The following is a 13,465-nucleotide window of genomic DNA, read 5'->3' on the forward strand; positions in this document are numbered from 1 at the left end:
AATTCAAAATTAGCAATGAACATAGCAATTTGAATGAATTACGGATGAATGTAGGCTGATGGTAAATATAGTTTGTGGCGCGAAATGGAATGAGAAAGGTATTTGTGTTGTTTTCAACACGCACTTAAACTTTTTATTCGATAAACGCAAACAGTTTTTGTTTTAAAAGGAACTATTAATTTTTCACATAAATTATGAGTTTCTCGATCAATACTTACATAATACATTAGTCTTAAAATACATTCCCAAAACTAAGTAACAAACCTCACGCACAATGTCAAGATCGGGTTTCAAATAACACACATTTTACGCAACGACCAGGGTCATATAAAAAGGAAATATATATATTTAACTAGCATAAAATTGCCCGCCAAAATCCGACAATAATCTTGTCTATTATTTCGTTTACACCTTAAGCGTGTTTAAATTGCTTGTGATTATACTGATTATGGCTCGAATAATTGCCGAGTCTGAATAAAAAACCTACAATTAATACGTTACCGGATTTACGTAGGAGATTAGTTTTAATGATGTCATCTCTTATAACTACTACTACTGCAAGTTTAGTAAAATTGTAGAATTTGGTTTCAAGACATCTTCCATTAAAACATAGAATGTGCTTGCTGCTTCACTTTCCGCGCAGATTGTTAAAGTCAATCAAGGAAAAGTGCTATAAACACCAGTTTATCACCAGATTCTTCCCTACTATTTAATCGCATCGTGACGTGTCACTATTTAGTCTAAATTCCATCAATAAACCTACAAACACATAGCCATCGAGTTTCGCTACTTTTGGCTCTGTCTACACCGTAAGCGATAACGTGATACTATATCTACATCATAAAATATCTGTTACTAACTAACTCGATTTAGCATACACTTCCTGTTTTTGTTATCAAATTTCAGTGAAAGTGAGATGAGAAGAGATAGACCGTACTGGATGACCTGATGAGGTAGATTATAAAAAAGTAAAACACGTAAGAAACCTAAAGCCATGTTGTTGTGCTCTGTAAGTTGTGTTATTTATTGCAAAATTCTGTGATAATATTGAAGATAGGTAAATAAATATCAACAATAATATAACTTAAACAAAAAGCAATAAAGAAATCAGTATCAGCGAAAGCTAACCAAAGATTAGATGAAAGCGATCTGAACATTGTCTCGATCGCAAGAATCGCATTTTTATTATCAATTTAACGTGTTACGTTTCACGTTCGTTGATCTCGGTACTGGCCATGACTTGGAATGCATCGGAAAGTTATTGACTTTTGATAATGAAACCAGTTTGCGGCGAGCTGACCGAGAGCCCACGGCCTCGCTCAATACCAGCTAACTTCACCAAGAAACCGTTCCAAAAACTCATAACTTCACAAACTTAATCATCCACTGCCAATTCAACCGGAGCCCTGTTTTGTAATTACCAATAAAAACCAGAAGTGTATATAGCGTTAAGCGTCGTTGTCGTGTTCTCATTTGAAAACAAAGTATAAATTGGTATAAGACTGGTGTCCCGCGACAGCTCTTAACTTTACCGGCTTTATCTCACCTTTTTGCTTCATCTTAAAATAGATAAAAAATGAAAATGGAGTCTTCCGATTGTCGATTCATGTAATTATAGATCCAAAGTTGTAAATTGTTGTAGACTTTTATCTTAAAAATTTTCGAAAAAAGGTATTAATGGGAATAACAGTGCTGGTCTTTATAGTAAAACGAATTGGTAATATTTATGTAGTTTTTGCGAAATAACTTAAGAAAGTATCTTGCGATGTAAATGTCACTAAATGGCCACAATTGCATCTTAGGCTTTACGCATGTAATCATATAAAAGCTTATTTGAAATACCATAAGTATGATATTACGGAAAATCTGTTAGCTAGCTCACGACTAGTTTCGTAAAATACCTGAGATCTTGGGCAACTAAAACGTTCTACTATGTTTTATTTTAGATAATTTTCACTGTCCTCGACCATGTAACAGGTCAATATGTCTAGGCTTTTAGTAATTTATCCATTCCTATGCCATTGAGACAACTCATTATGTCTAAACTACAAGGAACAAAAAACAAAACAAACAACTATTGCAGTTTATAGCTTTTTCAATAACTAGAGTTTTATTATTATTCAGGTTTGTGGTGATATAAAGTTTAATATTCGGACGTTATTTAAGCATACGTATAAATATATAAATAAATAAATGGCAAGTAATTTAATTATGCAACCCAATTACTCACTATTTTAAAATTGTTGGTTATTTGTTTGTTAACCAGAAAGCTATGTCCCCGGACAAATTTGGAGGGAAAACACAACTTTTTGTATCTGTTACATGACTACAAGTAAGTCCCAAGTAAAAATAGATCTTTTTTGAACCGTATAGAAATTGTGAAGAAATATGGTTTGTTTAAAATTTTCATATAAAAAAAGCCATCATATTAAAAAAGTTTTTATATTTAATATTAATGTTTTGTTATATTGATTGGTAAATAAATAAAGTGTTTACTTATTATTAGTAACTACCTACTGATTAATAATGTTAGCTATTATGTAAGTCCCATACATGCTCTAATATTAATGATTTATATTTAATATCTCTATAACTCATTTTCAAAAGAAAATATGTTAGTGCCGGTCTTTTAATACCATTCATCTACATCCAATTCTTTCTATTATATATTAAGCACAAGATGCAAGGATGATAATGCGATAGTGTTATTTATCTAATGACGGAAAGGCAACGCCTCTCTTCTTCCAGGAAGCGCCATTGTTCTGTCTTGGCCGCGCCGGACCTAGCCATAACATATCACCACATTCACACCACATTAGCATACACGGTTTTCGTTAACGATCACCGTAAATTTCACTACTTCAAATTTATGTCGTCTTAGTGTATAAACAATGTGAGTAATGTAGTCCAACTCATGAGCAGTGGAGAATTTGTTGAACTTAAACTGTTTGCCTGTTGATTTATATAGACGATTTTGTAAGCAACGAAATATCGAATTAGTAATTAAGTATTGTGGTTTTACATATTTAATATCTAAATAATGTGGTACAGTCTTGTGTCTTTTGGATCTGTATACACCGTTATGGATAAAGACGTGATTCTGTATCTGAATATTTGATAGATAAATCGACCACCACAAGGACAATATTGCTATTGGTACAGATGAGCACCTAAAAGTGATATCACATTAGGCATCATAAAGAAAACACTCTTGTATTCTGTTGCTAGAACAAACTAGATTTGTAAATGACAGCTCGCAATCTTGCTAGCAATTTACCTGGAAATAAGCAAAAAGGAAATTTTCTCTAAGGATTTTCCGGGTAGCAATAGACTGTTACTTGTTTAACGCGAGCGAAATGAGAGTGGATGCGAGACGCTAAGACTGCAGTTTTCTTAAAGTTAGTTAGGTTTCAGTTCACAGGAGTGTAGTTATAAAGCCAAGACAGGACTAACAAGGCCTCGGGTCAGGCAATGAAGACGTAGCCTTAGGGTGAGTACCTCTAATGCTTTCCTTGGAACCTAAATTGCATACACGTCTATCTCGTAATCTGTGGCTAGAGTCTAGACTAGACTATCTTGGAAATTGAAATTATATTTAGGGAAAGCAATGAAGTTATATTATACAATAATATTTAGGCACTGAATAATAAGATGGATTTATTTTATACTCCAAATATACACTATTCTATGTAAGGCTTAAGAAGTTGCCATTTAAATGCCATTCAATTAGATCCCCGAAACGCAAGACAAATTTTAAAGATTTATAGGTACAGAAGTCTTATATATTATTGAAACAGAATCTAGATCATCATTTATAAATACACATTATTTTATACTAGCTTTTGTCCGGGAATTTTTACTTTTGCGGGATATAGGGTAGCCTATGTCCTTCTCCATACTTCAAATTACGTGTATGCAAAATTACGAAGATTAGATAAGCAGGTAAGCGTGAAATTGAAACAAACTTAATTTCGCTTTAGTAATCTTAGGTTTAAATTTTCTGTGAAAATATAAAAACACGTTCACTTGATGCTTCACCTGTATTTTACAGTTTTTGGTTGCATACATTGTATGTATGGTTTGCAACAAAAGGTGAAACATGTTTAAGTATCTTTAAGCCAATGCTGTCGGAGCAGGCTTAACGAGGGTTCAGGATACACATTGCAAGTGTACTCAAAACTTGAGGCAAAATGGACCCAGCACTCAAACAAAATGTCCCTTGTTTCCTACTTTTTGCATAGACGTAAACTACAAAGATATGCTTACTTAATTCAAAAGCTGTTGATAAACTGTTGATAAAATAAAAACAAGAGCAGAAGAGTTGTGTTAATTTGTAAACGGAATCTTCTCATATTACTTTTAATTTTCTTGTATTATTTGAACATATTCAAATGCATTTGAAAGACACTTGATGAGTGTTACTCTGATTTATCTTAATTTAGTCAAAGATTAGCAAAGTTCAGAATATATTTTCAGTGACATGTTTTAGGTATACTTACTTTCATGCAAGTTTTCGTGTTACTCATGTAATATTTCACGCATATCATAATATTCCTCAGTATATGTTAATTTTGCAGTGGTGGTTTGCACAAAAACGGCGTAACACAAGTTAATTGGAGTATCAGCGAACAAGTGCAAAGTTTTGCAAGCGCGATATGCTCGATGACTATCGATATACCTACCGTGTTGTAATCTAGCGAAATATTAGGAAAATCACCATGACTTGGGTCGTGTTGTAATGATAATATAATATAGTATACTTTACCTTTCCTTACTTAATAAGGGCCACTCCATCAGAGGATATCGTATGAGGCGACTAAGGAAATTAAATAAGGGACGTCAGGCAGGCGGTTGGTTATAAAATACACGCGAATCTTCAAAATTGATATGTGTATTTTAGAGCAAACTCCGGGATTCGCGGCGTCACAGCTCTGAATACAACCGGGAGCACGCGAGAATGAAAGATAGAGTATACTTCACCAATTTTGCAATAATATTATGAAGATCGTCCGAGATGTAACCAAATACTAAAATTGTTACGGCGGTTCAAAAGCGATTTGAGATAACCATGTAAATGGCAAAATGTTAAAATGTTAAAATTTAGAATCAGAACTTTTCTACTTATTTTTTGTACATATAAAAGTTCAATCAGCTAAATCAAAATTAACTTCCAAAAACTATCGTCAATTTTATTTGACAATAATAAACCTATTCACGATTATGGCGGAAAGACATAAAAGAAGCGTTAAGAACAATTAAAGAGACGAATATTTGAAAAGTGGCGGCCCTTATTTGATCCATTAGGAATCAAAGGCAATGTCTCCTAAATGTCGTCTTTGAAATCCAAATCATTACTCACCTGTAAACGAACTTTATCTTGCGAAAGATTGACTTTCTATAAAAAATTTGGAGCTCCAGCCAATCGCGAAAGACCATTTTTAATATTCACCTCGGCTTCGATTAAAAGCCTTCAATTCAGTTCATAATATATTTTTGAAGTCCCTGATTGGAACGAACGAAATGCTTTTGCTTTCTGAATAGATCCAGCTAAAAGGAAATTGAAGGGTCGTTATGTAGCAGCCTTTGATGGCATAATAAGTGTACGAACGGTTACATGATTGGTATTTATTCAAAACATTGGATCTCCCGATTTAGAAGCAGTTGAGTCGTGTATATACGGATGTTTTAGAGGTAATACTAGAATTTGTGGGTTAATGGATTTTGGATAGATGGTAGATGTGTCCTGTCTCAACTTTGATGTGAAGGATCAGTATGAAGGAGAGTTTAGTATGTATAAAGATTATTTGAGTTTAAATGGTGACTCCAATTGTATCTAAAAATGTATAAAATTTCGATTAAAAGTTATTTAATGTAATAATGTAACACTATTATTAGTGGTAGTTTTTCACTTTTTACACTTCATATATTCATATATAAATATCTAATATTTAAGATTTAGAACAAGTACCTAATACAAGTTTTATCCGAATTAAAATTAGAAATGTCATTGCTGACTTTTACAAATAGAGAAACTAGTGTAGTGTGGAAACAATTTGTGAAATACTTGAAATAGGTACCGATTAGCTTTCCCATTCTGTGGCATTGACTTTTCATTATCTTTTGCAACTTTATAGCTCAATTTGAGGTGGGCAATTTTATTGGGGCAGTCACGGAAGCATGAAAATATATGGGGGCGCGTGCCCGGCTAACAATGTCGAAACACTCGATATTTCTGTGATAAAATAACACAAACTAACCTTAGTTCATATTTTACAATACACCGCAATACTAATTGCTTGCGTTACAAAAAATGTGAACCATTGCATTTTCACTTTTATTGCAGAAAAACTTTTATCAAAAAACCAGATTAGGTAAATAAAGAAAATACGGATCGAAGAGATTAACACATGTACAATTATCAATACCTATTGTAATAACAATATATTATTTTGTACAAATAAAGGTTATGAATGCGCAGTTTATAACTAGATCTAGTTATTTTACACATTTTATACTTATTATAAATGGTCCTTAATTCATAAGATTAAGGTCCTTGATTGATAAGCTGTGGCTTTATCACAGATATTAAACTAAATCTTAAAAGTTACTGGCCAGTTTATTTTTCTAATTGGACTAAATAACTAACATTAAGTTTTTCTATGCGATAACATATAAAGATAAAAATATTTTATTTACTTGACTTCTCATTTAGAACAAATATTATAAGAATGCTCCCAGAATGTAGATAATTGGAAAAGTATGTAGCACAATTAACAACACTATATCTTGCCACCTTGAGTGCACTTGATTTGCGGCACTTCCTTTTCCAGTAATGCAACTATGATTATATATTATACTATTGAGTTCAATTAATAATAATTATTATTTACATTAGGTAGGTACTACATACCTACTTATCTGCCGTAATATTTTTTGATAGTACACTTATTTACTTCAATGATTTTAATACCATTATATGGGTACTTAACGAAAATGAAGGTGCATGGCAGCATTCTTCTAATGACTTGTAAGCTTACCTGAAACAAAAAATGGTTTCTAGTGAGAATAAAATGTAATAATAGTATGTACTGTAAACATTGACGATTTAATAAAAAAGAACGAGTGATCCTTCGCGTCTAAAAATACAAAAAATGTTCCCACGCCCCAAAAGTAAATAGTAATATTTGCTTTTGAGGGCTCAATGTCATATGTACAATTTTTCATCTGTGTATGGTCTTTGTTTTGTCGATTTTATCAAGTATTTTGACAGATGCCAATGTCAAATACGTCAGTTACTTATATTCAGCACGTAGTTCTGGTAGGGTATTTCAGCATTAGGTATATCCATACTAACGGAAAAAAGATTTGTATTTATGTTTGTAATAGACAAACTTAACAACTACTGCGTGAAAATAGGGCAGAAACGTAGTGCCTCAGATTAAATAAGAATAAATTAAGTGAATTTGTAGCACTATTTTTAAGCTGTCATAGCTAAAATCTATCAAAAAGTAATGATAGCCATGGAATTAGTAGGTACTGTTGTACGGAGTACCTACTAATTTCATAATGATAGCCTTTAGGTTTGACAGCATCACACTTTCTAACAGCTCTCTGAAAAATAAGTTGAAGTGCGACGCGCATAGATTTCCAAAAGCAATAGTATTCAGTGTTCATTAATTTATAGACAATGAATTACTCAATTTTGATTTTTTCGGATGCTAATTAAATATGTTCCATTAACAATTTAATGGACCATGTACCAGGAACAACATAAATATCCTTTTTGTAACAGTTATAAACTTTGATCATATTTTAAATATGATAAGAAAATAAGCATTCTCAATGGATTGAATTTGGTGGCCACTTGTATAGCAAATTGTTCTCTACTAACAGACAAACATTTATACCTTACCTATAACAAGTAAAAACAAGTATAAATAGTGTCGTGCGTCGCATCGTGAGCATTGACCCAGTACGCTCTTTGAATATTAATGAGTTTTGCAAGGAAAAGCCGGGCGGTCAAAATAGTTACAGCACAGAAGTATAAATTAATCTTAAGATTTTTATAATATAATGTAAAATTAACTGTACAGTAACTGTATTTTTTGTTTGTGAAATTATTTCGACTATTGATGTCTTGCTGTATGTTTTAAACGATGTCTTCAATTATAAATGCAAATAAATCATTTTGTTTCGATTTTATTTACTTGCAAACTATACTAAATAACTATTATGAGTTTCAAGTTTATACTAATGAAACAACAGAACAGAGGAGTCTTCAACGATGTACGCCCAATCTATGCTCGGCATAAACTCACATCTGGTCACGTCTGTACACCCTTTTAATTTTCGCAAGGACTGACAAAATGAATCTTTTATGCGCAATTATGATTAATGGCCGTGGTGATAGCAACTAATTAAAAGATTGGGCCCCGGAGATAATGAACTTCATGATAACGTGACATGATTTGTCATATTCCACGATTTAGTTGAAATATGAATTGCTTTTAAGTACTCAAGACAACGTATTTTAGAATATGCTCTTTCAAAATTCAAAATTTCTTCATATAATTCTTTTAACTTTAGTTATTATTTAACCACAAATTTAGCAAAGCGAATTAATCTGAATGTTTTCTCGTTCGTTCGTTCTCTTTCTAATGATCTAAGACTAAAATGGCATTTGTTTCATAATAACTTTTACTTTTTATACCTGCTTCGAACGTCCGCAGTGAAAGTGTTCTGTTAGTAGAGGTGTCACATTTCGCTAAGCGTTGTCATGGTGACATTGTAGGAATTTGTATCTGTAAATGATCTCAGTGCCAAGATTGTATGCGTAATAAAAATAGTGTATTTGTTTATCCATACATAGGGGTCGAAAAAAAATCTGAGATTTTAGGGTTTTAATTTGAGAATAACATTATGACTAAGCGTACAACATAGAGTAACGACAGAGTAATATGTCTATCGCAAAACGGACAAGCTGTCACAATATAGTTTGACATCAATTTAAGCTATCGTATAATATAAACGTTCAATTAGCAGTGATCTGATAATAGCTTTATAAATTTAGAATGAACAAATCGAGATCACCAGGCGACGGGCAGCACTAATCCAGTTTGGAGAGTAGAAATATCAATTGTTTTTTTTACAAAAAATATCTATCAATGAAGGTGTGTACTTTTTTTTGTGTATTTTATTGAAAATAATTTAAAAATAGATTAAATGATATTTTATCATTAGTGAATTCACTGGATTGGACAACTGGTACGATGGGATCTATACACTTAATGGTACAACATTCTTTTATAATTATTACGTAAACATTACATTAAATAGCACCAACTATTTAAAATGGATTGGAATTAAAATTGGAACTATACATGTGTCAAATCAAATGATCAAATCGTATATCGAATGATTAACGTCTGTGTAGTAATTATGGTGTAATTATTACTTTTCGAAGCTCAGTAGTCTGCGAGTACTAACACATTAACCTCATTACTCTATTGTGCGAATATTTCTTCTTGCCATTTCTTGCCACAAAAGAATGTATTGTCAAACCATATAGAATTGCACTCAATTGGGCAATGAGATTTTTAATGAACTTCCATATACGGATGAAAGATTAACGATGTTTAGGGTTTGGTTATATGGAAAGTTACAAGAGCGCAAAATGCAAAATTGGGTCGAATATGACAAGCTATAATTTTACTTAATTTATTTTTAAATGTAATCATTTGTTTTTTTTTTTTAATTTTCAGTTTAATTTTACAATGCAACGGCTAGGTAGGATGAGAACGACCAATTTTGTATGATGCATTATCGTCTAACACGTATGTAGGTACATCGGTAGAGGCAGGTGTACCCAATGTGGGTGGACCCTAACGTTTCTCAACATGAATTACCAGCGAAGAGTAACATGTGGTGTAAAAAATGGGTAAAAACTAAATCTCATACCCCATTGCCTTGGGTATTGATTTATAGAGCGGCGACCCGGTGTAATAGTTTGGAATGCCAAATATATGGCTAAACCTTAGCGAATTAAGTGACCCAATTTGTTTTAACGACTTTTGACAACATTCTAAAAAAAATTGGTTCTATTGGCTTGTGAATTAAAAACCACGATGATCTTTACAAAAAAACTTGGTTAGGTATCTACGATAAGTTTGTCGACATTTTATTTAGTGTTTACAACTTATCATCAAAATGCAGAGAATGATTTACGCCGGAAATTACGCCCGGACGTAAATCGATATCTGACAAAGTACCTATGTAGAACACAATATTTTTTTAGTTAATTTAATGTACTAATTAACGTGTCTATATTTCAAAATACGGAACTATATACTATGTATGCTAACATGCGCTTTCGGGAGCCTTGAGTTGAGGTGAGTCATTGATTGATATCCGTCAATGTTCTTTTTGAAACTTAATTAAACGTCGATATTTTGACAGGTTTTAATGTAGTATCTTGTTGGTTAATGGCCGCTTGTATTTTAGCCTAATTGGGCCGTCTACCCTACATATCCGGAAAATTGACATTGTGAGAATTACGTAACTAATTGGAAGGGTTATTTCGGAGCTAACCACGAACCGAAATCAATACTTTTATAGTATTCATTCACGAATATTTTTTGGTTTCACCATTACAAAAAAATTTTTTTCGACCATATCCTTTGAACTTGGATACAAAATTTTGATTGAAGGAGATGATCAAGCGAAAGATAATGGTGGTAATTAGTGTAAATTGGTCTGTCATTAAGTATTACGGATGAGACCGATATGAACAACCGTTTTTCACTTAGTCACAGTCTAGTTGTAAACAAAAATGCGGCAGATTGCACTATGCGCATAATTGGTCATTGACTACTTACAGACCCGTTTCAGGTATATTTAATACTATAATAACAATGTAGTACATATTTTATTAAAAATTGTAACGAATGAACGGCTTTAAACGACAGTTGGCTTTGAATATTTTAAAATCCCCGTTTGGAACAGAAACTTACTAATATTAAAAATTGTATTTGTAAGCTTATGCAATTATATGAATAACCTATTGTGTTGTATTATATTACAATAAAGTTATTTCAACGAATTAATTTATAAGGCTTTGTTAGTATTTTCAATGTAACTAATAGTAATTATTAATCCTCTCACAGTATTGATACAGACTTCTCAGTATTTAATTAGTCGGGACTCACTTCACATAACCATTACACACTTCACATTACAGTATAATAATCTATAGTGCCATATCACTTCAATTTATTCATATATCGCCGTTGCCGCTGCCGCGTCGCCAGTCTGTCTGTGGCAAAATAAAGTGGACAAACACATTTACCTTGAATCATGTACCTTGTAAAGAATATCTTTATAAGGTTTGCTTTTGAGTTGGTACATGGGACTGTGAGCTTTAGGAAAAAAGAAATAAATATAAGTCTGAAATAGTTTAATTACTTGTCTACACGTAGTTATCGAAAATGTTAGAAGTCTTCAGCCCATTCATTTACAATTTTAGACAAATATAAGCCTAAGCCTTTATATTACTTGAGTCTATTTAAGACTCAAGTAATATATAAAAGTGGCAAGTAAATTATTAAATTTAAAATAAGGTTCAAACGCTCTCGTGCGCGTTGCCTTATTTTTAATTTAAGAGCTAGTCTTTTCTAACTATATTTAAACATTCTATATTATTGTGACATTTAGGGCCACATAACACTTTTTTCTTAAAACAGGCACATCTGAGGCTACGACACTGATGTTTTGATGATTTACAATTACACTTCTCTAATTTTGTGAACCCGAGTAATGATTCCTTGATGACAGCTTCCTTTAATGTCAGTGAGTTTTGAGGAACTTCTTCTTTGAACTCCGTATTAATTATTTGTAGGTCATTAATGGAGAACCAGTTCACTATAATTCCTGATTTGGTGCCTACTTGATATACACCATTTTCAAAATCTAATATTTTTCCGACGATTAACCTTGTATTTAATGGTCCTCTGTCCTTTTCTGGTACATTTATATGAACAGTATCTCCAATGTTAAGTGATATGTTCGTAACCGTAACTTCATCTTCGTCAGCCTTTCGTTTTATTCCTTTTTTCTCATTTTCTTCTTTTATTCCCACATTGATATTCTCAAAGTTACTTGAAGTACATTCATTTGATTTACTTATTTTAGGATGGTCTACAGATATACTAGATTTTGGATCACAACCAAATAATGCACGATAAGATGACTTTACCTCACATAACTGTATTGATGTATTCAATCGATATTGAATAAAATGACATCCAAGCGACCAGTTAGTTGAGCCATTTTCTTGTATCCATGTGTGCAGCATATCTTCTATATCGTTATTGTTCACTTGTAAATTGTCTTCATCCTCATTTAATGGCAGGGGAACTTCAGATTTTATATTACAATCAGGCCATATTTTATTTACTTCTTTTATTATTTGCTCATCATTACTTTGGAAAACAGAAGGAGGGCCGAAAGTTAAAAAAATCTTTACTAATTGTAATGCTATCTCAGTCACCTGATTTGTACGGAGCGGGCAAAGATGAATGAACTTTGTGGCTTTATCTTGATATTTCAACACCCATTTGTAGTCTTCATCTGGAATTGACTGAAAATCAATGAGGTCAACTTGTCCAGTAGAGTTGAAATTAGTTGTAGTCGATTTTTTTGTCCGTTCATTTCGTTTTGTTTCGCACTTTGGACATAAAGATATAAAAATTTCCACAGCTTTCTTCTGAACGTAAAATTTATTTTTAATAACATAAATCATTTTATCTCGACCGCCGTGATCAAGTTCGTTATGAATTTGCCATAACAAATCAAAATATTGTTCTAATGGAATCACGCGAATTGCGGGATCTTCAGGTTTATTTTTCTTCATTATTAAATATTCCGCGCCTTCAGTGCTAGAAACATCGTATTTCGAGGTCCAATAATACTGCATTGACGTCCGCCGTTGTCTAGACTCCGCCATCGTCTTGCTTGTTTTCACTAAGTCAATAACCTCCAAAATGCGTTGAATAGTCCATGGTTTTTTAAGCGTCATTTGTTTAGAATCATAGAAATCCATTAACTGCTTGTAGTATTTCGTTTTAAAATCACTATCCTGGCACTCGGTTTGCTCGTTTTCTATTTTAATCCACCAAACATTCTCGCTTTGTTGCGACGAGCCGGCCTCCGTGTTGGTGGCCATTTTGCTACTGCGGACCCTCTGCCGGCAGACATTGGAACTAACTACAACAAAGCGGCAGGCGAGGAAGCGCGCCCCGCTGACACATTATTAAATGGCGGCAGCGTGAATCAGCCGAATTAAATACTTTACGACGCGAACACTAAAATAACATGAATTAACATAACTCACGATCAGTTAGATAAGAAGTACGTATATTTATTTAAAATTTAATAGCTGTTGCTTTTATTCTATGATAGTCTTAAATTT

General features: G+C 32.7%; 2 protein-coding genes across 8 annotated transcripts in view; both read right to left on the bottom strand.

Moving 5' to 3' along the window:
- LOC128669238 (uncharacterized protein) overlaps positions 1-13,465 on the bottom strand; it is a 122,394-nt gene that overhangs the window by 74,673 nt on the left and 34,256 nt on the right. The gene's annotated exons all lie outside the window — the stretch shown is intronic.
- On the bottom strand, positions 10,890-13,238 carry LOC128669240 (KRAB-A domain-containing protein 2-like). Its single transcript, XM_053743927.1, has one exon. It carries the CDS (start codon positions 13,217-13,219, stop codon positions 11,660-11,662), a length of 1,560 nt encoding a protein of 519 aa, XP_053599902.1. The 5' UTR covers positions 13,220-13,238; the 3' UTR covers positions 10,890-11,659.

Source organism: Plodia interpunctella, chromosome 4, assembly GCF_027563975.2.
Source record: "Plodia interpunctella isolate USDA-ARS_2022_Savannah chromosome 4, ilPloInte3.2, whole genome shotgun sequence".
Taxonomy (NCBI): Eukaryota; Metazoa; Arthropoda; class Insecta; order Lepidoptera; family Pyralidae; genus Plodia; species Plodia interpunctella.